This window comes from Neovison vison, chromosome 5 (assembly GCF_020171115.1).
Source record: "Neovison vison isolate M4711 chromosome 5, ASM_NN_V1, whole genome shotgun sequence".
Classification (NCBI taxonomy): domain Eukaryota; kingdom Metazoa; phylum Chordata; class Mammalia; order Carnivora; family Mustelidae; genus Neogale; species Neogale vison.
The window spans coordinates 59,793,517-59,819,868 of NC_058095.1; the positions used below are offsets into that span (position 1 = coordinate 59,793,517).

Sequence of the window (26,352 nt, forward strand, 5' to 3'; positions counted from 1 at the left end):
AATGGTTGAGTTTGGAATTCACGGGTCACGGCAATTTCTCCTCACATCCCCTCTGATGCGGCGCTAAGACATCATCTGAGACATCATCTAAGACATCACCTGAGACATCATCTGCGGTCTACCTGCTTCCAGCCACCCTGCCCCCCACCAAATCTTTTTAGCTTGGATTCTAATTTCTTTCTGTTTGGATCTCTTTAGAGATCAAAATTTAAGTTATGATTCCCATGATTCCCACCAACTTTATATTCCTTTGACCACTCCTACCCAACTCAGTTAGTTCTGACCTCATACCACCATCATTCCCACAAGCTTCCCTCTAAATGTTTGGTATCCAACCCTCTAATGGCTGTTAGACAGTAGACCTCTGAACAGTACTAATGAGTGTCTTCCTGGAACATCATCCAGTCCTTTGGTGTGGTTTCCCTTTGTAGGTCCAGCGCCATCTTTCCAAACTCTTTGACAATATGGCGAAGATGCAGTTCCAGTTGGATGCTGGTGAGCAACCAACCAAGATAAGTCTCGGCATGTACAGCAAGGAAGGAGAGTATGTGGCCTTCAGTGAGCCCTGTGACTGCAGTGGTCAGGTAGAGTAGAAGTCCTGTTCCCTCCCTCTTCATCCCCCTTCCCTCTCGCGGCTCAGTGGGTTAAGCCGCTGCCTTCGGCTCAGTTCATGATCTCAGGGTCCTGGGATCGAGTCCCGCATCGGGCTCTCTGCTCAGCCGGGAGCCTGCTTCCTCCTCTCTCTCTCTGCCTGCCTCTCTGCCTACTTGTGATCTCTCTCTGTCAAATAAATAAATAAAATCCTTTAAAAAAAAAAACAAAAAACAAGTGTCTGCATTCAAATACAGGCAGCCTCAACCTTCAGCATGGCCACCTTGACCTTGGGCCAGAACTGCTGTCTGTGTCCTGGGACTGCCAGCTCCTCTTCACTTGAACTGACATTGAAGAAGCTCCTAGTTCCTGCTCTCCTCTCTCCAGGAAGGACACATGTCAATATCCATCTGTCTTTCTTAACCAAAGACCTGTATGGAGAGGAATAAAATGCACATAAACTACTACCCTGTCAATGAGAAAAGGACTTTTAAAATGATTAGCAGCACTGGGAGGCTTTAACATGACAACCCCCAGGGCACCCCACAGGGAAATCTGGCATGCTGACATCTTCCCCTGGAGAAAGTTCTCTTTGAAATCAGCCATTTTCCCGAGATGTCATTTCTCTGTACAAATACAGCTCAGAGTCCCTTCCTCCCACAACCCCAGCCTTGGGAAAGCCAGATCCCATCCCACTCCAGGAACTACCACCTCTAAGTCTCCCTTGTGCAATTCAAGAAGCACAAAACATGGGATGGTTCTCTCCTTAACCCTCTTTCCTGTCCTCTTCCATCACTGCTAAAGTATAAGCCCTTCTTTGTTTATTATGCTAAGCGATCCAACACAGCATTGTCCCGAGGCTTTAATTGAGTCTTGCATCATACATGGAGAAAAGATCTTTTACAGAGGTCTCCCTTCATCCACGTGTTTCTTAGAAAGCAATTCTAATTCCAGGAAATGATCAGACATTCTTAGTTTTATAAGAAGTAACCCTGGGGTTTGATTCTGGATGTATCCTTTGGTAGACCAGAAAGCATTTAGTTGGAAAATGTAATTCTGGCTGACATCTCCATCCTCAGTGTGGAAAAGCTTGTGAGAACTCAGGACTTACTGACCTTGCTCAACCCAGATTAAAACTTCCTTAAATGAAGCCTCCTTTAACCTGCTGCTGTAACCTGTGTGTTAAAATGGGCCTGTTGTTAATTAACTGAGCTTCATTCTCACCCATTAGTGTCCTAGGTCCAGAAACAAAATGGCTCCCTATGCCTTATGGTAGCCACACCATTGTACATTTTCTTCCCTCCCTCAGGGTGAATGATCATACCTTCTTCAGAACCCAGCATCTCACTCAGAGTTCTTTTTCAGGTAGAAATATGGTTGAACCATGTGCTTGCCCATATGAGGGCCACAGTGAGGCACAGCATGACAGAAGGTGTAGTTGCCTATGAAGAAAAGCCAAGGGAACAGTGGCTCTTCGACTATCCAGCTCAGGTATTCTAACCAGGACCTTCGTGGGTCCCTATCCTTTGCTGGGTCCTCTCTCTCTGGGGCCTCCTTCTGCCTTCAAGGGACAACTTATCTTAAACTTACTATGTGCTTCACAGTCAGGAAAGGCTGATCTGTGAAGGGGGTCAGCCAGAGGGAACAGGGGACTTGTCATTACCTTGTCATTACCACTATTACCTTGGAGAACCAAGGGTTGGCCATCTTTACTCTCATGGCTACCATAGGGAGAAAATGTAAACCATTCAACTCATTGAGCCAGCCTGCTTGGGATGTCCCAGGATCTTTGCTGAGCACAGGTGACCCCCAACAGGGGGTCATCCTAAGATATCATAACCCTGCCCTAGCGAAGTTTACAGACTGACATGGTAGTCAGTCACTTACCAATGAGACCTGGTACTCTGGGAGCACAGAGCTAGGTAGTAGGGTTCAGGAACCACCTTTTCCCTTTCTCCACTGAGGATATGACATAGAAGCTGAGATCTGAAGTGGAGCAAAAAAGTTAAAGATGGAGGGAAAGAGCCACCAAGCATGGGGAGTGCCATGAGTGAAGTCTCAGAAGCAAGGAAGAGCATCTCGTGGTTGAGGAACTGAATGTGGTTGCAGCAAGAGGAAGGGGAGGAGGGAGTGAGAGGCAGCAGATGGGGCCTGCATAGGAAACTCAAAGCCAGTTCTGTGCACCACATGAGGGAGTCTGACTTGCTTCTGAGATGTATCTGAACCCTTTCCAGGCTTCTCAGGAGGAAGATGAGAGAAAGGTGTGAATTAATGAGAATTGTCTAGATGACTCTGGCTGCATGGTACTCTCTTGCCTTCCCCATTAGGGAAGGAGGGACGCTGGTGCTGGTACATTTGGGGGTTGCAGATTTTTCCTGGTAATTGAAGCCATAGGAGCAGAGAGGAACCTCCCCCCATTTTGGAAAATATGTAGACAGAGATGAACACCCCCTTGAGCGTCATGCAAAGATGGGGTCGGCAAGGAGGGGCCAATAAAGCAGAATGAGAAACAGTGCCTTTTTAGATAGAGGGAAAAGCAGGGAATGGTCATAATGGAAACCCAAAAAACTGTCAGCAGCAGGTGAGAGGTCAATCATGCCATGCACTTGGCAGAGATCAAGCAAAATAAAGAGGCTGAGGGACGTCCATGAACCTGGTGTGGCCATTTCAGGGAAGTGCCAGGTGGTGTCATGGTGCCAGGGGGAGGAGAAGGAAGAGGAAGGTGGCAAAATGTTAGCATTCGAGTGTAGACTTGGCAGCGAGTGTAGACAAACAGAAGAAACAAGAAAGGGAGTCAGTACTGCTGAAGGGAAGAAATATTCTTTTAACTGTGCAGCTGACATGTCACATTCCAATAAGATCCCAATGAGATCACAGTACAGGCAAAACCATGTGTCTAAACCCAAAGGCAAAATCAGATATAAGAGAGAAGGGTACATTTATATGACAGGTTTCTCTTTTTTACAAAGGGAATCATTCCTGTCAGGATTCCTGTTTACCCGAATCAGAATTTTGGGCCAAGAAAATGTGTTGCCTCCTGCTATTCTGACAGATCAAATGATACAACAGATGATCAATGCATCTAAATTCTCTACCATGAATAATCAAAATTCTGCCTTTTCCATCTTAAGTTTCTCAGCAAACAGAGGAAACGTTCATTCAAATCCCTTTTCCCATTTATTTAATTTCAAACCTCTGAAAGACCCAAGTCCTGTTGACCACAGTGAATTTTGCTGTAGTTCACCTTGGTCTTCAAAAGTAGGCTTTTTAAGGTGATAGGTTTTAAGAATTAAAAAATACATGTAGCAAAAGCATTACAAGTGATCATTGCTGGCTTGCTAAGCTAGGACACTCAGACTGCAAGAAGTTCAAGAAGAGCGGAACTAAGTCTGAGTGCTCTTGAGATGGTCAGTCAGCATATTGTTAACCTCCTGAGAGCAGGAAAGATGCTTCACCTGGGCTGTAGAAATGGAAAGATCAGTGTAGCAATTTCTAAAAGCCACTGACATTGACCAGAATGACTCTGGTTGTTTTCAACCAAAGAATACATTTTTTTTTTTCCCCCAAGAGTAGACTGCGCTTTCCCCACTTGGAACCACTTCCCATCTCCAAGGAGATGGAGACAAGTGGCTTGCTTAGTCAAGGTTAATTCAGTCATTTCTGACCTCATACATCATCATTCCCACAAGCTTCCCTCGAAATGTTTGGTATCCAATCCTGTAATGCCTGTCAGACAGTAGACTTCTGAACACTACTAATGAGCATCTTCTGGACACATTGTCCAATCCTTTGGTGTGGTTTCCCTTCATAGGTCTAGTGCCATCTTTCCAAACTCTTTGACAATATGGCGAAGAAGCAGTGGAAGAGGGAGGGAATGGGCTTACGTCACCCATGTGATTCCATTCTGGCTCTCACTGGGTGTGCATGAGTGGGCTGGTTTGGGAGACAGTCCTGGCGACGGCTTTACTAAGTGGCTTCTCATACCACAGGTGGCCCTGACCTGCACTCAGATCTGGTGGACCACAGAGGTGGGCATTGCATTTGCCAGGCTGGAGGAAGGCTATGAGAATGCCATGAAGGACTATTACAAGAAGCAAGTGGCCCAGCTCAAAACCCTCATCACCATGCTTGTTGGCCAGCTCTCAAAAGGGGACCGGCAGAAGATCATGACCATATGCACCATTGACGTGCACGCCCGGGATGTGGTGGCCAAGATGATTGCTCAGAAGGTGAGTCCCAGACCTTCAAGAGGGTCCCCCTTGGTGGGTAGTTATACCATGAACAGTGGCATAAGGGAGAAGCTCACATACAGCTCAAACATGGGGGTTGCAGATTCTGTGGCAGCCAGAGAACTGGGAGAGCGTCATGGAGGCTGTCCCCAGCATCAGAGCAGCTCGTTGTCTCTCTGCCCTCGTGGGCTCCTCTTGCATCTCCTGTGGCCTGCAGGTCCTGTGCTGCCTGCTGGACAGTGACTCACCCCCAGTACTCTGCACCCTCTCTTCAGGTGGACAGTGCTCAGGCCTTCCTCTGGCTGTCCCAGCTGCGGCATCGTTGGGATGATGAGGCCAAACACTGCTTTGCCAACATCTGTGATGCACAGTTTCTCTATTCCTACGAGTACCTGGGAAATACGCCTCGCCTGGTGATCACGCCTCTGACGGACAGGTGAGCACGGGCATCAACGCCCCCACAGGGAACCCGACTGTGGTCTGCCTCAGGCCAGCTGTGGTCAACCATCACTTGCTACTTGTCCGCAGAGGTGGAGGGTTTTGGCCCCACCAACACATGTAAAAATCAAACTGGAAAGCTGTAAGGCAGGGGCCTTCTCAGAACGAACTCCCGAGCAAATCAGGGAGCTGTGATTAGTCTTGAGGAATTACTAGGGAGTCACACTCACCTGAATCCTCACACCAGGTCTAATACATACCAGCTACTTGACCTTGAAAAGCTTGACCTAATTCTTGTTCTTGGTTTTCTTCTCTGTGGAATGGAGTTAGGAACACACACCTCACATGAGGTTTGTAAAGACAAAAGACAGTAACGCTGTAAGGAGTTCAGAATATCATAAGTGCTCAGTAGATGATCTTTTATTACTGTTCTCTCTCTTTTTTTTTTTTCTTATTTATTCGAATGAGAGAGAGCACAAGTTGGGGAAGGGACAGAGGGTGAGAGAGAAGCAGACTCCCTGCTGAGTAGGGAGCCTGACGCGGGACTCGATCCCAGGACCCTGAGATCATGACCTGAGCTGAAGGCAGTCACTTAACTGACTGAGCCACCTAGGTGCCCCATTCCTATTTTCTTACCAATCGTCTGGCACATTTCTTGAGCACCTCTCACGCTGGGAATCCGATTAGAACCAGGGACTCCCTGTCATGAAGGAGCTTATAATTTTTGGAGAACCGTAGCCTCTGACATTCATATTAATTCATGAATGAATTAATTCATTCATTCATATTCATTCAATGAATGAATTACACACCAGTCCCCAAAGTAGTCACTGGGCATACAAAGGTGACTAAAACATCTCCTGTCCTTAAACTCCTATTCCAGTGAGGGAAATAAGACCTACACAGATAAAAATATACATAGCCCAAGGGGAAAGCATGCAGGATCATAGGTAAGATAGGGCTCACAGCCATTTGCCACCAATTTCCAAGCAAGTGACTTAGCCATAAGCCCTCCGAGCACTGGAGATCCTGCCCACCACAGGAAGAAGAGGACCGGGAATGCACCAGGGAATGGGTGGCGTCCGATCTGGACCTGGGAGGAAGTATAGGACTCCAACAGCTTCGTGGTAGGTTAGAATGACTGCCACAGGGTCCATGCAATTGTACAGAAATCTGACTGTGCGTTGTCACTGTTTTTGGTGAGAGAGTCTACGGCATCCATTACTTGGGAAAGTGGTCTAGGATCCCCAGAAGCTGAAGAACGACTGATAAACAGTCTGGAAAATGGAATTTTGTGTGCAAAGGCATGGAAATGGGAAAATCCAAGACCTGTTCCTGGAAGAGGGGGTAGACTCTTGACTTGGGGGGATATGGTTGGTCACAAGCCTGGTAAGATGGGTCAGAATCCTGACTAGAAGGTATGAATCATACCTTCTTTACCCAGTAAGTAGTGATCAATTATTGGAGATTCTTCATAAGAGGAGCAAAACAATGAAAACTCTACTTTTAGGAAGATTTATCTGATAGTACTGCCTGGGCAAAGGAGAGCGAGGACGGGCTACTGTAAGTCTGTTGAGATTTCTGTAAAGTCTACTAAGAGTGCGTACCCTTTTCCCTTCTATTTCCATTGAGTACTAAATTCCTTCTTCTCCAAACTGAGTCACGTACCTGAATGGCTGTCTTGCTCTAAGTAAGTGACTTGCAGTTGGCGAAGACATTGTCATCATCTGTGAAGGTTAGAATGGCCACATAGAATCAATGCCATCTTTTATTTAATTTTCTCCTGCCACCTGCCTTCTGGTCAGATCTTCAGTTGTGTTTCCAAGATAACACTGAGTGGAATCGTGATCACGGTACTCATGGGACAAAATGGGATGTGGGAATATCCCAACACCATCCATAGAACCAGACCTCATGGTTCATCTCTCCTCCCTGCCCCCATGCTGTACATTTCTTTAATTCATCTTCCTGCCCAGTCTGGAAAGATCTTCTACCCAGAGTCCCCCTCAAACCTTTCCATGTTTACTCTTAGATGCCATGTTTTTTGGGGGTGGTTAGGAGCCCACAGAGGCCACATCATTGTCTCTGGTCACTCCCCACTGCACTTAGACTAAAATCTGAATTCCCTGTGGGACCTAACAATTCCTGTCTGCTGCCCCGACACCTCAGTCCCTGCACCCCAGCCCCACTGATCCCCTTAAACTAGAACCTTCTATACATGGGGCGGGGTCCCTCTTCCAGGAATGTCTTTCACATGCTCACTGTTCCATAGTCACCTTTTCATCCTTTCATTCTGTCCTCAGACCTGAGGAGACCTTCCACAACCTCTCTTACTAAAACCCCGCCTCACTCTGACTCTTCACACACACACAGCAATAACCAAGATGGTTCCCAGTGTTTACCTTCTTCCTAACATCTCCCACATTCTGCAAAGACCTTGCTTGCTCATTTGTTGGCTATATTTCCCTTTGGAATGGAAGCTCTTTCCCATCAAGGAGCTTTGTCTGTCTTGTCCATTGCTGTGTCACCAGCACCTAGCAGACCTTGAAATTAGTATGTCGAATGAATGATTGGTGGTTGAGTATTGAAGACCCAGACTGTGGGAATAGACAGGATCAAAAAAGAGGTGGACTCAGGAGACGGGCAGAGGACTCGTGCCTTGGTTCCCAAAGAAGGAGGAATAGCTACTCTGTCTTCTGCTCTGAGCTGGGGACCAGCAACTCCTCCAGGCCCCAGCTTAGGACAAAAGGCAGAGAGACATCTGTTCCGAGAGAGACACGAATTTCTATGCAGCTGGGACAGGGTTGGCAACAGCAAGTCTTGGGGAGGTTGGCCATCTTAGGGTTGTACTTGGCCTTCACTCGGGATCAATCCCTTCAAGGCACTCGTTTGGTGTGGCTCAAAGGAAAGGTTTTCCCCCCTCACACTTCATTCAGAGTGGACCCTCTCATGTGTCTTTGTCTTAATAGTGACTCTCAGTAAGACACCAGCCCTAAGCAGGAAGGAAATCTGGCCCAAGATCCTCTTTGGCAGTGAGTTTTTCTGCCACCCTTGGAGGAGAAGCTAATAGTTGGGGAATTTACATCACTTGCAACAGAATGATGAAGCCATTTTATATTTGAACCATTCAATTAATGTCTATCTCTTGCCCTAGACTGTATGTTACGTGGTGACATTGACCTTGATCTACTCACTGCTCTGCCATGTGGGACCCAACAACACGTGGGGCACCTGATAGGCATTCAAGAAATTCACTCCTTTAGAAAATTCAGTGAAACGATTTCTGAGACTTGAGTATGTGTCTTAGCTTCCTTATACCTGTCAGAACGTATCTTCTTCCTTTCTGCAGACATATCAGATGTTATCATTCCAAGTGATAAAAGTGCAAGACTTTCCGTTTCCCTGAGCCTTCACACCCGCCCAAGGGTCGGAGAAGATAATTGCCTTGTTTGAGTTTAGAAGCCTGTAGTACTCTAATGCCAAACGCCTTCGAGAGAGGGAGAGGGTAAAGCTTTGACAAGGAATTATCTCTAAAACAGGAATTTATCACCCCTTCTATGGAACAATGCAAATAAGAACTAGAAAGGAACATTTCCTGCAAATAATGGTGAATACTATATAGACCTTGACCTCGTTTTGCACCTTACTTGCTTTTCTGACAAAATGGTACGTCGTGAATCTTTATATGTAAAATTCTATTTTCTCATTGACTTCCATTATTAGCTCAAGAAATGTTTTGCCCAGAAAAAAAAAAAAGAAGAAGAAAAGAAAAAGAAAATGGCCTTAGCACAGAAAATCACATTTTAAAGAGCGTTCACCCTTTGCTGGTGTGTAGCCTAAGTACATTTAATTCTCTCCTGCCGGAGGAATTAATCAAATGGACAATTGATCCATACAACCTTTGCACATTCATTAAAAGCATCCCCGCATTACAGTACATCCGACTGATTATGCCTATTTCTTTGGAATTTCCCACTGCCCGGATGGGACCTGAATATGTAAGTGAGTGCAGTGGCTTCACCACCATCGCGGGGCTCGGCCCGGCACTAAGCTGAAGAAGTAAATGGAAATGCTTTTTCAGGCTGAACAAAAGCAATTCACATAAGTTGTTTCTCAACCTTTGGATGACCTCCTTCCCCCCCCCACGCCCCCATAACTCCCCTCCTGTCACCTTCATACCCAGCCGCCCCTTTCTGCCCTGCTCTGTGCTAAGTACTGTTTTAATCAAGTGCTTATTGAGTTAGAGTACCTTCTAATTTCTCAGGAACTACTGCAAGCAGGTGAGATATAATTGACCCAAGAGTCTTTGAAGGTGATTGGCCGGGGAAGGGCACAGCTAGCAAAAGTCCTGCGCTTTCCAAGTTTCTATCTGCAGTTTTTATCAGAAAACTTAGTGCTCTGCAAACCAAGACGTAAAGTCATGCAGAGATGACCATTGTTAATATCTAGCCTGTTAATTTCTGCCTGGAGATTTTGACAAAAGCAATTGCCATCGTATGCTTTATGTAAAAAAATGGTAGATGGCTTTTTTTTTTTTAATTTATTTGTTGGAGAGAGAGAGAGAGCACAAGCAGGCAAAGGGGCAGGCAGAGGCAGAGAGAGAAGCAGGCTCCCGTGAGCAGGGAGCCTGATGTGGGGCTTGATCCCAGGACCCTGAGATCACAGCCTGAACCAAAGGCAGCGGCTTAACCGACTGAGCCACACAGGCGTCCCTGCTTTTTTTTTTTTTTTTTTAAACATAACCTTGTATCATGTGCGTATTCTCGAAACCTTCTTCTGAAACACTCTAAGAGCTGATTTACCTTCTCTTCACAAGCGTCCCATCATTTCTGTAACACACCCATAGTATGAAATGTTTGAGTCACACCTAAGCCTTTAGTATTAAAAATGAATCTGCCATGAACTTGCTTATACTTTTTTTAATGATATTTCTCATTATTTTTCAAGGAGAGATTCCAGGAGGCAGGATAATTAGATGACACATAATTTAAAATTAATCTTCCCCGTTACCACTCTCACTGGCCATTTACGAGAATGTTCACCTCTCAACATCCTCACCAGCATTCAGTGTTATTTTTTAAAGTATTGTTAATTTTGTACGTCAGTATAGTATCTCATTTGGATTTGGATGTCCTTAATTACTCACAGGCTTGAGCATTTTTATGTGTTTATGACTATGAGATTTTCCTTTCCTGTGAATTATTTACAACTGTCATTGCCCTTTTTATTACTTTTATGTTTAGAAAGCCCCTGCCATTTCAAGATCAACTTAATATTCATTATATATTTTAAAGATTTTACTTATTTATTTGTCAGAGAGAGAGAGCACACACAAGCAGGCAGAGGGCAGGCAGAGGCAGAGGAAAAGCAGGCTCCCCACTGAGCAAGGAGCCCAACCTGGGGCTTGATCCTAGGATCCTGACCTGAGCTGAAGGCAGAGGCCTTAACCCACTGAGCCACTCAGGCATTCCAATATTCACTATATTTTATTGTGGTTTATTTTATTTCTCCACTTTTCAGTTTCTTTGGTAAACTTTTTGACCATTGAGTTAGATGAGTGTTCTTACCAAAACATTTTTGGCTATGAGTGATAGTAGCCAAGCCTAAACTAACATAAACAGAGGGAGGACCTGTTTGAGTCTAGCTTGTTCTGTGTAGCAGCTCTGGGCCCAGAAAGGAACTCTCAGCAACGGGACACTCTCCTATCATGGCTCTTGTTTCCTTCTGAGCATTGTCTTCTTTCTTGCATGGGTTTTCTTTGGATAGTAGCAAGGGTGGTCTCCACACCCATGACTTTGGGATTCCTGGTCCAGGAAGAAGATGGATCCCTTCCCTGTCTTTCTCAGTGCCATAGGGACCTATGGTGCTGAGAACTCCTTCAGGGGACCCTGATGTGTCCCATTTAGATCCCATGTCAATCTCTGCATCCATTACTGGAGCCAGTGAGCTCAATCATTTTGCCCAGCCCGAGCCTTGTGCCCATGCCTGGGAAGGTGGGAGATACTTTGATTGAAGGCCATGTAGACAGAGGGCTTTTACCATATGTGTGCGATCCTGAGCAAAAAACACCCACAGAAACGATGGCAGGGAATACTTTATTTCTTTGGTTTCTAAGTAACTGATGGGCACATTTTTTAGTGAGTAATATGACATTTCCCTCACCCATTTATGATGTTTGCTCTACAACTTCCAAAATTCTGAGTTACCAAACTGTCTCAAAATGTCTATTCTGTCTCATCTTCATGCCCAGCACTGTGCCATATTATTTAAAGACTGTGCCTTTGTCCTGAGTTCTATTTATACAGTTAAGGTCCCACATCATCTTTTATTTTTTGTTTTATTTTATTTTTTTTATTTGATAAAGAGATCACAAGCAGGCAGAGAGGCAGGCAGAGAGAGAGGGGGAAGCAGGCTCCCTGCTGAGCAGAGAGCCCGATGTGGGGCTCGATCCCAGGATCCTGAGATTATGACCTGAGCTGAAGGCAAAGGCTTTAGCCCACTAAGCCACCCAGGCGCCCCCACATTATCTTTTATATATGTATTATATATATATATAAAATTTTCTTTGCTCTTCTATTTCTTTTCAAGTGAACTTGAATCATTTTTTTTTCTTAAAGATTTTATTTATTTATTTTACAGAGAAAGACATACTGAAAGAGGGAACACAAGCAGGGGGAGTGGGAGAGGGAGAAGCAGGCTTCCTGCCAAGCAGGGAGCCTGACGGGGGGCTCAATCCCAGGACCCTGGGATCATGACCTGAGCCAAAGGCAGACGCTTAACTACTGAGCCACCCAAGCACCCCTGAACTTGACTCATTTTTTCAAGTTACAGAATATAAATGGTTAGCGTTCTGGTCAGCAAGCTTTAATATCTTCCAGTTAATTTGGAAGGAAGAACCATTTTTACAACATGTGATATTTTTATGTTGCTCCCTATCTTGGACTATGTTTGAATATCTTGCAGTTACATCAGAAAAGTGTCTAAGTATTGTTATATGGGTTTTGAGTATTCATATTATTACTAGGTGTTCTTAAAAATGCTGTTGCTATACAATGTCCACAATAGCCAAACTATGGAAAGAACCTAGATGTCCATCAACATCTTCTTGAATGGATAAAGAAGATGTGGTATATATACACAATGGAATACTATGCAGCCATCAAAAGAAACGAAATCTTGCCATTTGCGACAACATGGATGGAACTAGAGCGTATCATGCTTAGCGAAATAAGTCAAGCGGAGAAAGACAACTATCATATGATCTCCCTGATATGAGGGAGTGGTGATGCAACATGGGGGCTTAAGTGGGTAGGAGAAGAATCCATGAAACAAGACGGGATAGGGAGGGAGACAAACCATAAGTGACTCTTAATCTCATGAAACAAACTGTGGGTTGCTGGGGGGAGGGGGGTTGGGAGAAGGCGGGTAGGGTTATGGACATTGGGGAGGGTATGTGCTTTTGGGTAAATTGGAAGGGGAGGTGAACCATGAGAGACTATGGACTCTGAAAAACAATCTGAGGGGTTTGAAGTGGCGGGGGGGGGTGGGAGGTTGGGGTACCAGGTGGTGGGTATTGTAGAGGGCACGGCTTGCATGGAGCACTGGGTGTGGCGAAAAAATAATGAATACTGTTTTTCTGAAAATAAATAAATTGGAAAAAAAAAGAAAGAAAAAAGAAAAAAAATGCTGTTGCTATATAAGGTAGTTTTTTCCCACAATATATGTTTTTAAACAACTTGATCGAGGTTTCTTTCATGCATCAAAAAGTTCTACCCTCTCCAAGTACGCCTCTGAATGGTTTTTAGAAACTTTACCAAGTGGTGTAAGCATCACCATAAATTAATTTTACGGCATTTTTTATCCTCCTCCATAAGATTCCTGATGCCCGTTTATGTGCCCATTCCTGTCCCCAGCCCCAGAAAACCCACTTTCTGTCTCTCCAAACTTGTCTTATTCCAGACATTTCTTAGAAATGGAGCCATACGATGTGTGGCCCCTCGTTTCCAGCTTCTTCCACTTTACGCATAGTCCCGGGGCTTCGTCCGTGATAGAGCATGTGTCTGTAATCTTTTACTTTTTATTTCTGAATAACATCCCATTTTATAGACAGGACACATTTTGTCTATCCAGGCACCAGCTGACGGACCGAGGTCATTTCTGGTTTGGGGCTCTTAAAACTCATGCTGCCGTGAACAAGTCTTTGTGTCGGCCTAAGTTTTCATTTCTCTTGGGCACACACCCAGGAGGGGAATTGCCAGGTGGTACCACTGTTTCATGTTTAACTTTTTGGGAAGCCGCCAAGCTATTTTCCAAGGTGGCGGAATCATTTCACGCCCCCACGAGTAGCGGCGTATAAGTGTCCTCGTTTCTCTACAGCCCGGACAACTTTGTTGTTATCTGTCTTGTTTATTACAACCGTGGAGTGGGTGGGAAGTAGTATCTCGTCAGAGTTTTCATTGACATTTCCCTAATAAAGATGTTGAGCACCTTTTTATGGTCTCATTAGCCAATTGGAAATCTTCTTTGGCATAATCCCATTCAAATCTTTTGCCTACTGTTCAATAGATCTCTTTGTCCTCTCCTTGAATTGTAAGAATTCTTTGACTCTTCTTGTTATATTGCACACGTGTTCGTAAGTATCCTGTCCCGGTCTCCTGCTTACCTCTTCTCTTTCTCGATGGCGTCTTTTGAAGTGCAGAAGTTGTTAATTTTGATGAGGTCCAATCTGTCTGTCTTTTATGCACCATGCTTTAGGTGTTGTGGCTAAGAAATCTTTGCTTAATTTCACCATATCTTTCTTTATCCCTCTTTTCACTCGTATATAGGAGAACACTGATTTTTATAAACTCATCTTTTATTCTGCCCATCTACTGCCCTCTGTTAAAAATTTGAAGAATTTTGTTTCAGATTCTCTTGAGTTTTCTTTGTGACTTCTAAAATGTCCACTTATTTTCGAGACATACAGCATAAAGCATAGTTGTACCAACTCAGGTTTCATACTAGGTATGTTGTCATTTTTTTAAGATTTATTTATTTCCTTGGGGGGGGTGGGGCAGAGGGAGAGAGAATCTTCAAGCAGACTTCCCATTGAGTGCAGAACCCCGGGCAGGGCTCAGTCTCATGACCCAGGAGGTCATGACTTGAGCTGCATCAAGAGTTGGATGCTTACCCAACTGAGCCACCCCGGTGCCCTAGTGTGCTGTTGTCTTCGCTAAAGAGATCACTTATCAGCCAATGCTCTCAGTTCTTTCTGCCATGTTTTGAGAGCAACATTTACCAACTAGTGTGGGCAAAGAGAAAGATGAGCACTGGGTGACAAAGGAGCTCAGAACCAAATGACATAAGAAACAGATCGTAGAATCGGGGGCATATAGGTTGAGGACAGCATTTGAAATTTAAATATTCAAGTGTTATCGGAGGGACAGATTTGTTTTAGGCTGATGCTGAGGATAGTCTTCTGTCGATGGTGTTTCTCCTTTTGAGCCTGACACCTCTTAAAAGCCATGGATCTTTTTTCTGTGGACTGCCTTCTAACCACCTCTCCCCCTACCCTGTTTTATATATGCACAAGCCCTCAAAGATTAATTTACATTCATCCTTCCTAAAGTTCACGTTGTTGGGTCAAACCCATCTTTTTCAACTGTTGAGATTATTTAGAACATCAGACTATCTTGTATATAATCAGTTATGTCTTCATTCAAGTTGTCAATAGCAATAACAAACAGCAAGGACCTGAGTCCTGCTGATGTCACCAGAGGCCCCCCCACCAGGGAGGGATCGTTGGCATCACGTTCATTCCACAGTTATGATTACTGAACCGTGTGGTAGGGAGAATTCCAAGAACGTGATCTCCTGTGACTTTTTTTCTTGTATGAGCTCCTCCCCCTTTGAGTACAGGTGAAAACCGTAAATATCATGGTATCATTCCCATGATAATGTTTTGTTTTATGGCAAGAGGGAAATTATTCAAGGTAACTATATGAGACCTTGAAAGCAGAGCTTTCTCCTGGCGGAGGACAGAAGGGGAGATCAGAGAGATTTGAAACCTAAGAAAACTTTGACATGCCCTTGCTGATTTTAAAGGCGGAGGGAGCCATATGCAAAGATGGGAGCATGGCCTCCAGGAGCCAAACCATCCAAAGCCCAACAGCAACCAACAAGGACCTCAGTCCTACAAATGGTAGGAACTTAATTCTGCCAAGAACTTAAGTGAGTTAGGAGGCAGATGCTTCCCCAGAGTGTTCAGATAAGAGTCCAGCCAACTGATAACCTTGATTTTGGTCTTATGAGACCCTCCATAGAGGAGCCACTTGGACTTCTGACCTCAAAGAGGGAGGCAATAAAGGAGTGTTATTTTAAGCCACTTAGTTTATGGTGATTTCTTACACAGCAGTAGAAAGTGAATACAAACCAACTATGATTTCACCAGCTCTAAGATTAGTCAGACCACATTTCTGGGATAGCAACAGGCTATTTATAGCTGAAATCAAGAAGCCTTGGCTTTGATGTTTTCTCTAAGCTGCCAATTGAATAACTGTATCAAGAAAGAAAAGCTACATTGTGTGTATTTGTTACCTTAAAAAATAATACCTTAAACTTGGATCGGCCTTCTCTTTTCAAGGCCCCTTCCTATCTCTTGTATCATCTTACCCTCAAAAAAGCCTGCTGGGGGAGATAAGAATAAGACCTATAGAAGTCATTTGCCCAAAGAGAACAAGATTGACATCGCTTGATATCAGGAAAGCCTTTCAAACAATTACACAGGCCCACTGTGGAAGGGGCTGCCTTCTGGAATCCTGCCCCCCTGTGGGGAAGAGGCTCTGTGGTCCTCTTGGAAGGACTTGATGGGAGAGAGCTTGGCTTGGTGAAGAGGCCAGACCCCTGAGGTCTGTCCCAGAAGGAAAGGGTCTGCGTGTCCAGGAACAACCAGACAAAATTAATCTGCGGGCATGTTGGGCCCAGTCGGCCAGGTGAGAGTGCCTCCTACAGGAGTCCCTGCCATTCCTACAGTAGCTATTGGTTCAAAGCAGCAAAGGTACTGAACTTGGTGCAAAGCCAAACCCACGTGATGGATTCCAGAGACGTCTTTTGAAAGGCACCAAGGGTTGTGATCCTGGTCAAGTTGCTCACTTTGTAGTAGAGGCGACTCTGACCTCCGTCTGACTCGAGTCCTTGCCTTAGACCACGGTAGTGTGACCCACCATCCTCCGGGGGAAAACAGACACAGACTGAAGCAGATGGCTTGACAGTTAGAGACGGACAAGCCAACAAGACCCCAGATGTGAGAGCAGGGGCCGGTGTCCCTAAGGCCTGGGACAGCCTGCTGGCCAGGGGCCCAAGATAATGGCAATCCTCATGCAGAAGAGGGAAATATTGTTCCTTTGTGTTTTTCTTATGGCTCAAGCTCAAGGCCCACGGCCTGTGCCTGAGTTATTTACAGCACCTTAGCCCGATTTCCCTTCCTGAAACTTAGGCTTCCCATCTACAAAATAGCTGGATTAGCTGATCTCAGAAATCCCTTCTAGCTCTAGAGTTCTGCTATTATGGGAACAAAGATGTTCTTTGTGTTTTGCGTTGTTTTGGTTTTTGTACTTCCCCCTCCCACCCCCAAGTGCTTCTTCTAGAGATAATCAGAAGCTCATAGAAGCTCAAAATGAGATGGACACCCAGTTCCAAGGATTTCTTTTCAGATTCTAGGAAAATTCTATTTCTGTGAAACCTTGGGCTTCTAGATTCCCAGATTCCTTGCTCTTCTCTGCAGAGCAAGAGAGAAGAGGTCTGGGATTACTCTCCAGCCAGCAGAGGAGGACAGAGAGGGGGTCGGGGAGAGTGGGGAGGGGAGCAGACAGGAGGCTGGGATTCTGACAGTCTTCTTGCCTTTCCTCCTGGGAGATACAGGGATGTAGCAGGCCCTGGATAGTTCTGGCAGAAGCCTGAGGCTGGGAAGTGTGCAAGGCACTGGGGCCAGTCTGGAGGCAGAACCCAGCCCACGAGGGCAGCTGTGGTTCAAAGCAGCAAACGCTGCTTTGCAGGCGTCCATGATGATCTGGTTTCTTGGGCAAACTGCTTTCCAGGGTTTCACATACAAAGGGTGAAATACATTATGGGGGTTTTATGCTCAGTTGAAGAATTCAGGGACTCTCTTCCAGTCTTTTCAAACCCAGTTTGCTTCTAGTGGAGACACAATCCCCATCTGGCATGAAGGGCGTTAGCCTGTGGTTTCAGGTGAACTTTAGACATCAGATTCGGAAACAGAATTCATTTTGGAAGTCCCCTTGGACAGCACCTCCTGGTCCGGCCTGCAGGTTAATTAAACCCAGAGCCTGGGTATTAATTTGCTAGGTTTTGAAAAGTTAGGCCAATGGCACATTTTTAGTGGCTTTCTTAAGGTATAATGTATGAGCTCTATGTTCTACCATCACAAGTGTGCAATTCAGGGACGCCTGGCTGGCTCTGTAGGTGAAGCATGTGACTCTTAATCTTGGGATTATGAATTCGAGCCCCACATTGGGTGTAGAGATTACCTAAAATCCTAAAACAAATGTATGATTCAATGACTTTTAGTAATTTGTAGAGTTGTACAATCATGACCACCATCCAGTTTCAAACTTGGCTATCACCGTTTTCCTGTCAATCCCAAGTCCTCTTCCCAAGCAGCCACTGATCTGCTGTCTGTCTCTGTGTTTTCCAGACATTGCATCAATGAAATGATGCCCTACAAGATATTATGCACCTTTGACCTAGCATAATGCTTCTAAAGCTTCCCCCTCGTGTAACATATATCTATACGTACTTCATTCCTTTACATTGTTAAGTAATATTCTACTGGACAGATACATCACATAATTGTTTACTCATTCTCCATTGACGGACATTTGGGATGTTTCCGGTTCTTGGCATTAAGAATATCACTGCTAGTCCTCGTGATCTACAAGAAAATAAATGTCTGTTTTTTAATCAATCTATACTATTTTGTTATGGTAGCCCAAACTAAGAGCTAATGATCATGAAACTTCTCCTAGAACCAGTCTTCTGACTCTTTGTCTTGTGTTATATCAAAGTGATCAGTACTGAGAATGGTTATTTAATTCCCAAGCAATTTTTCCTGGACTTTTAATTGTGACCACCCCAAAAGCTGCTATGTCTTCACCTTCCATCAAATAACAGAAGTATTATTGACATGAAGATACTCCTTAGAGGGGAAAATGGAAACATCATCATTAATGTGTGACAAATTCTATGGCTTTCTCTCTAGCAATAAACTTTTAAACAATTCCTTTAAAGAAAAAAAAAAAGAATATCACTGCTAGGAACATTTCTGTGTAAGTCTTTATCTGATCATAAATGCTCATTTCCCTTCAGTAAAGTCCTGGAAGGGGAATTAGTGAATTATACAGTAAGCTTTACACTTTTGTTTCATTTTGGTTTGGTTTGGGTTTTGTTTCTTTTAAAGATTCATTTATTTATTAAAGAGAGAGTCCAAGCAGGGTATGAGCAGTCGGGGAGAATCCCAAGCAGACTTCCTGTTGACTGTGGAACCTGACTTGGAGCTCAGCCCCATGACCATAGATCATAACCTGAGCAAAAACCAAGAGTCAGATGCCCAACCGACTGAGCCATCTAGTTGCCCTAATAAGCTTTACTTTTTAAGAAACTGCCGAGCAGTCTTCCAAAGTAGCTGTACCATTTTCCATCCCCACAAATGTGGATGAGTTTCCTAGTTTTTTCACATCCTTGCCAACACTCGACCATAGTCATCCTCGAGGGTGCATCATGGTACCTCACTGTGGATTTGACTCACATTTCCCTAATGACTAGTGGCTTTGAGCATCTTTTTATGTGCTTATTACTCAAGGGCACATTTCCAACTAAGTGAAAAGGCAAGTCCTTCTTAAAAGTACCAGAAACAAGGGGGGGCCTAGGTGGCACAGTCAGCTGAGCATCTGACTCTTGTTTTTGGCTCAGGTCCTAATCTCAGGGTTGTGGGACTGAGCCCTGAGTCAGGCCCCACACTCAGCGAGGAGTCTGCTTGAGTTTCTCTCTGCCCCGCCCCTTCCCCCCTCTAAAATAAGTAAATAAACCTAAAAAATAAGAAGTACTAGAAAGAAGCTTAAAGCTGATTTTATTTTGTTATTAGGAAATATAGTCACAGGAGGGTTAAACAGATACAATGACTGACCCCGTCATTCATGAACTTGTTTCATCAATAATTACTGAGGGCCTAATGTGCCCAGAGCTCTACTAGGCTCTGGAGATGAAACAATGAATGAGACATGGCCCCACCTTCATGTCCTCATTAAGATCTAGATGAACAGTGCATGTGGCTTATATTGTTGGTAGCTGGAGTGCCATACAGTGGAAGAGGAGCTCATCTGAGGGGAGTCTGCTCACTTCCCCACCCCTGAGAGGTCCAGGAATACTCCTAAGTGGGGGAAACCATGTCAAATATGAGACCCAAGGGGTGAGTAGCCACCAGCTGGGCTATTGAAGGCCGTGTTGAAGAAGAACATGACTCAGGTGGACCAGAAGGGCTGGGGCTAGATGGGGGAAAGAAAGAGGAACAAGCACAGTCCTAGTGTGTCTGGCTCTCCTTGTTTACTTGAACTACTGTAACAAAACACCACAGTCTGGGTAGCTTATAAAGAGCAGAGATGGATTTCTCACTGTTCTGGAAGCTGCTGAGTCTAAGATCAAGGCACCAGCATGGTCATGTTTTTGTTTGAGCCCCTTTTCTGGCTCAAAGCTGCCATCTTCTCACCATGTGCTCGCATGGTGGAGGAGACAGAGGGTCCCTCTGGAGGAAGGGCACTCATCCCGTTCATGAGGCTCCACCTTCATGAGCTAATCACCTCCCAAGGGCCCCACCTCCCCACATCATAGTCTTTGGGGGTTAGGATTGCCACGAATGAACTGGGGGGCTGGGGCATGCAGACATTCAGAACGTAGCATGGACATGTGAGAGTAGCTCTCCATGAAAACACTTAGGGCACTGGGGTGGAGGGATGGAGAGATGGTCAGTGAGCAGGTGCAAGATCAGAAGGCCTGGCAGTGAGCCTGTGATGCCCTTGAAGGATCAGGTGACCCTTCAGAGACTTCTCCCCACAGCGCTGAGGGGAACAGGTGGGAGTGGGGGGCTCTGGCTTTCCTTTACAGAAGCTGTCAGGTCTCCCAGGGCCTAGAATCTAAGGTCTATCTCCCCAGGACCCAGCAGGACCAGAGCCATTGGTCAGGCCACCTAGGGCCCTGGCAATGACCTCCGCGTTCCTGTGTTCCCCAGATGCTACATCACCCTCACCCAGTCTCTGCACCTGACCATGAGTGGAGCCCCAGCAGGACCTGCAGGCACAGGCAAGACAGAGACCACCAAAGACCTGGGCCGAGCATTGGGCATCATGGTGTATGTGTTCAACTGCTCAGAGCAGATGGACTACAAGGTATGTCTCAACTCAAGGGTGGGGCAGTGGGGGGTGCAGGACTAAGAACTGGGTGGCATCCCAGTTTAGGTCCAGGCTTATTCATGCCACCCTGGCCCAGCTCAGAGGTCCAGGCACAGAGATCTCTGCTGGCTTCATCCCAGGAGACCTGAGAATCTCTGATCCCTGGAGATTGGTTACCTCCCTGTAAGCCAGTGAGCTTCATTTTGAGGTCTCTTGTCACCTGTACAATGACAAGGCTGAGCATCTATCCAAAGGCCTATATTCACTGTTTGACCTAGAACTACAGAAGGGCTCACAAGTGGCTCCCATGAAGTCTTTATATGGAAGTCGAATTTGTGCTTCTCTGGAAAAGTGGGCATTTCCCCAGTATTTCTACAAGGGAGAAATACTTTTTTTTTTTAAACACTTTATTTATTTATTTGACAGAGAGAGAGAGATCACAAGTAGGCAGAGAGGCAGTCAGAGAGAGAAGGGGAAGCAGGCTCCCTGCTGAGCAGAGAGCCCGATGCAGGGGCTCGATCCCAGGACCCTGAGATCATGACCTGAGCCGAAGGCAGAGGCTTAACCCACTTATGTAACCCAGGCGCCCCAGGAAAAATACTTTTACAAGGACAAATGTGACTTCTGAAGGAGACTAGATTAACTTCCACTCCAACAAGTGATACCCACGAAGGTCAAGGAAAAGACCAATGTTCTTCATTCAGGCGCTCCTCATTTTTACTTTTTTAAATGTATTCCAGGTTCTGTGTCCTAGAGAAAAGCAAGAGGAACAGGAGGTCCATAGGTCACTTCTTAGCTAGCAATATTCTGCTAGAGGTCATATAGATTCTTTTTTCTTTTTTTTAAGATTTTTATTTATTTTTTTGACAGACAAGAGACCACAAGTAGGCAGAGAAGCAGGCAGAGAGAGAGGGAGGAAGCAGGCTTCCCACTAAGCAGAGAGTCCAGTGTGGGGCTCGATCCCAGGACCCTGGGATCACGATCTGAGCTGAAGGCAGAGGCCCAACCCACTGAGCCACCTAGGTGCCCCGATTCTTTTTTTTTTTTTAAGTGTAATAAGATTGTCCCACTTTCTCCTTATTTTTATTTTGTTCTATTGTATTATTTTGGTAAACTATCTTAAGTCCCTTTTGAAACAGAATGGCATGTAAATTAGAGTGAGAGGAAAAATAAAGGCTTAGCATTAGTAGATTAAATATTTATATGTGTAAATCATCATAGATGGGGTACAAAATAAATTTAATTTAAGAATACTTTTAGAGACTGTGAGCTAACATACAGAAGTCTAAATGAGATTCATCAGCTGTAAGTTTAGTAATTTCTCTTGTATGGAAAATTTTGCTGTGCAAAGAGTTGCAGAGACCTAAGTTGCCGTGTTTGCTCACAGCAAGCAAACAAAGTGAGGATTCAGATGCCAACAGCTGTCCTGCCCATATTCTACACAATTTACATTTTATCATGGTTGCTTTTAATGATGAACACATTAAAGTGCTATTTCTCTAAAAAAAAAAAATAGGAGGGGGCACCTGGGTGTTTTAGTCAGTTAAGCATCTGACTCTTGATTTCAGTTCAGCTTGCGATCTCAGGGTCGTGGGACCAAGCCACGAATTGGGCTCCATGGTGGGTATGGAGCCTGCTTAAGATTCTTTCTCTCCCTCGCCCTCTACCCCACCATGTGAGCATGTGCACACACGTGAATGCTCTCTCTCAAAAAAAAGTCAGGCTAAAAGAAGGAAGTGAGATTTTCCTATGAACTCAACCTTTAAGAATTAAGTTTCTAGATTCTTCTATAGTTGATCAAAGGCAGACTTGCTGAATAAGTGTATTCTCCCAGAGGGACATTCCAGAGTACACGCTCATTTAGATGTAGAAGACCTGGTGTATCGATTGAAGGAGATCAGCAGGGTTTCTTCAAATTGATGCCTGGCAAGCAAACAGAAATAAATGAGTTGGCCTCATGGTGAGGGAGTCACCAAGGCTATCTTCTCCAATTCTTTCAAAACTTACAGCTGAATCCTCATACCCCACCAATGCCTCTGAGGGTATAGGATGAGAAAAGGGGTCTATCCATAGTTTGTCTGGACTGTGCAAAGCTTTGGTTGAGTCTACTGAAGACACAGATCAGAGCAAGAACTATAGGGATAACTGTAGGGAAACATGCCAAAATAATGGTGGTCTCTTTCTAGGCATCAAATATCTTATGTAACCAACATCCTCACTGAGCCGTTTGCAAACCTTCTTTTCCCTTTGGTGTCCAGCTGATTAGAGTTATTTTCATCACAAAATGCTCTCCAGCAAGCAAGTTAATTTACAGAGTATCACCATTGCTCAGCATGTGTGTGCATCATGAAAGGATGGATGAATGGGTGGGTCGGTGGGTGGATGGGTACATACATAATACAGAGGAATACACATAGGTAGATGGATAAATGAGGAAGAAATGAGAGAGAGAGATGACAGGATGATAGATAGATAGATGATGGATAGATACAGAGACAAAGTATAACCTGGTCTATCTGGATAGACAATAGAGATATATGAAATAATTAGGGGAGATACCAAATAGCATGTAGAATGTGTGTTCTACAGACTCTAATCCCTGGAATACTTCAGAGATGGGAAGACCACAGAGTACGCTGGTCACGAACATCCTGGAGGTGTGAGACCCAAGGCTGTGTAAGGTTTGGGTGAGTGCCAAACAGGGCGTGTACCATTTTAACACCACCTAACCCATTAGAACATCAGCTTCAAAGACATAACCAAGTTCCCTGTGCATCACGGTCCTTCCCCTGCTCCTTACTCTGCCTTCTACCCTGAACTGTCCTCACAGGGCTTAGCTGGGACAAGGAGAGAATGGAGTGAGGGTCAGGAAGAGCTGTTTCACACCTCACCAGGCATCATTCTGACTGGTCATTCATGACACTCACAAAAACCTGTTTCCATATCCCCAGAGAACAAGTTAGCAATAAATATGGAGCAGTAGCCAAGTGCATGAGAGCAGACTGGAGGATAGATTATAGGAGATAGGGGTTCCACAAGGAGGGAGGGACAAAAAGCCATGAAGAGAACATGCCCCAGAAGTGGTGGCCATTAGGAAGACCCTGTGGGCTTCAGGACTCAGGTGGGAGCATGACAAAAATGGATGGCATCTGAGGAAGACTCCTTGGGTAGCCAGATGAATAGGAGCAGAAAGGGACTGAAAGGCGGAAATTTTTGCTGAGAACATTGCAGTTACTCAAACCAGGAATGGTGAGTCACCAGACCCTGGCGTAGTATAAATGGAAAAGAAAAAATGAGAGACTTTAACAAACAGAATGATACCTGGTGGACATGGGGAAGGGGGGGGTGTTAAGATGGGGGAGGGTAAAGAGGAGAGATGGACTGTGGTCAGGGACCCTAACATTGCCTTCTGCCTCTGTAGGTATCAGGTAACAGGGTAGACACAGAACAGTGTGAAGACTTGGGAAAAAAGCAAACTCATGGTTCCCCTCTGTTGCATCTGGTTGGAAAACTGATGAACCTAGTTGCTTCCTCTGGAAACCATTGCAATTTTAGTGCTAAAATGTTCTTTATGTCATGCCAGCAGTACTGTCCCCATTGACCTTAATTCAGAGATGCTGTTGCTGAAGCAGCAAATGGTTTTGAACCTGAAAGTACCTGGGATTTTTTTTGTTGTTGGACCTTTCTGTGGCATCAACACTATAAAACACACATCCCTTTCTGAGAAACCTACTCTCTTGGTCTCTGAAACATTATATTCCACAATAACTCTCTGATCCTGCCATCTGGGTCTCCTTCTCTGACCCTCTTTTATAATTTCACATTTTATCTCGGTCCTGATGACTTCAGAATCTACCTTCCAGGCTCGCCCAAGAACTAGTCTTCCCAATTAGAAGGAAGGGCATTTGAATGCCCTCATGTTTGGTTAACACCCTTTCTCAGACATTTCCTGCTGACCCCTATCTTCCTCCCAGCCAGCATCCCCAAGCCATGCATGCTAAGGTTCTCATTTTTCCCTGTTCCCCAGTGTGGAAATTTTAGACACGCTGATTTTTCACGTCCTTCCTTCCATAGTTGTAATCACTCACCAATGTTGATTCATCCTTCAGCAGGTCTTTCAAAGCTCCAAGATCTTTGGCCTTATTCCAGAAACAGTGTCTTGTGCTAGGTGACACCACAGTCAGGCTCATAGTACCTTCCTATTGTTGGGGTGGCATAAAAAAGTTTGGTGATATGGGGTCCCTGGCTGTACTCAGGCCCACAGGGTCAAGTGTGGGGATGACCAGTATCCACCTATGAAAACTTAACCCTTTTTTTGTCTTCTATATCAGATTTCCACTTGATGGAATCTTTAGCAAGTTTTCAGAACCACTGTTCATCTGCAAAGACATGGGCTTTTGATTCCCAAACTGCCACATAAGTAATGGTGGCATTTGATGTGTTGCCAAAGACAGCAATGGACATAATATATATTACTATATATGTATATCAAGTGTTATATATACCCACACACATACTCATGAATACAATAAGAATAACATCCACCTATAAGATGCAGTGTCTGGGATTTACGTCCGCTCCTCCATAGAGGGACTATCAATGGCTACTCAGTCCGAAATAACCATATCATTGTAGGACTCTCATGAGACTTGTCATTATCTGACCTTCTCTTCTTTTTGTGTCATTGTCTGTTTTCTCTCCTAGAATGTATACCCCATAAGGATTATGACTTTGTCTCCCTGCTCACAGGTGATTCCTCATGACCTAGGACAGTCCCTGATTCATAGTACGTGCTTAGGAAGTGTCCGTTGCATGAATAGAGGAATCTGTTAATTCAGGGAGCTTAAAGAAATGTGGGGCTTATCCTTCCACCATTATCACAGGCTAGCTTATGGGATGTTAGATCAATTTTCCTAAAATGTTGCTTTAATCTTGCTTTCCTCTGCCCCAAACCTCCACGAACCTGCATAGTCCCTTCTGATAATTCAAGGATTTCATAACCATGACCTCCTATTGTAATTCAACTTTCTAGCCCAAACAACAGCTTTATTTTTCCCTAGACATAATATGATTTTGCTCATACATTGCCCATAATATTTACTGCTCCTGGAAAGCCCTTACCCACTCTTCCTATCCTCTTCCATTCTGCCTGCTCAGATACTTATCATCCAGCATTCCCACTGCATGTTCTGAAGACAACATATGGTTCTGTGAGATACCAGCACCCCAGATCTTCTGACTTCCCTTCCTGCATTCTGTCCACTACACAAATGTTCACCAGCGTGCATCCTGAGAAAACCAGGAGTCCCATGAGGAAAACAGAAAATCCTGGTTTTAAAACATTGACCAAATTTCATGGTGCAGGACTTTCCAGTCCTTCCCTTAAAATCCTAATATATGTTGTAAATTAGGAAAGGAGGGTTCTAGAATGCGGTGTTTCATAAACTCAGCTGAACCAAACGTTTTCTCTTTAAGCGGCATCTCCAGGATTTGGCATCCCATGAAATCAACTTTGGGAAATGTCCTAATACTGTCTGAAATTCAACTCTCTGGCAACACTGTTTACTAGCACGTGCTTTAATTCACTCTCCTCTCTGAACACCATTAACAGCTGTGTCATTTACTATGCCCATTGGAACCACTGGTCCTGTGGCAAT

At 44.7% G+C, this 26,352-nt stretch overlaps 1 protein-coding gene across 1 annotated transcript in view; it reads left to right on the top strand.

Annotated features, from left to right (window-relative positions):
• DNAH9 (dynein axonemal heavy chain 9) overlaps window positions 1–26,352 on the top strand; it is a 334,218-nt gene that overhangs the window by 94,956 nt on the left and 212,910 nt on the right. The window contains exons 23-27 of the mRNA XM_044249120.1: window positions 432–584; window positions 1,957–2,082; window positions 4,581–4,820; window positions 5,096–5,256; window positions 20,536–20,692. Coding sequence (XP_044105055.1) covers window positions 432–584; window positions 1,957–2,082; window positions 4,581–4,820; window positions 5,096–5,256; window positions 20,536–20,692 — 837 coding nt within the window. The remainder of the gene's footprint in view (window positions 1–431; window positions 585–1,956; window positions 2,083–4,580; window positions 4,821–5,095; window positions 5,257–20,535; window positions 20,693–26,352) is intronic.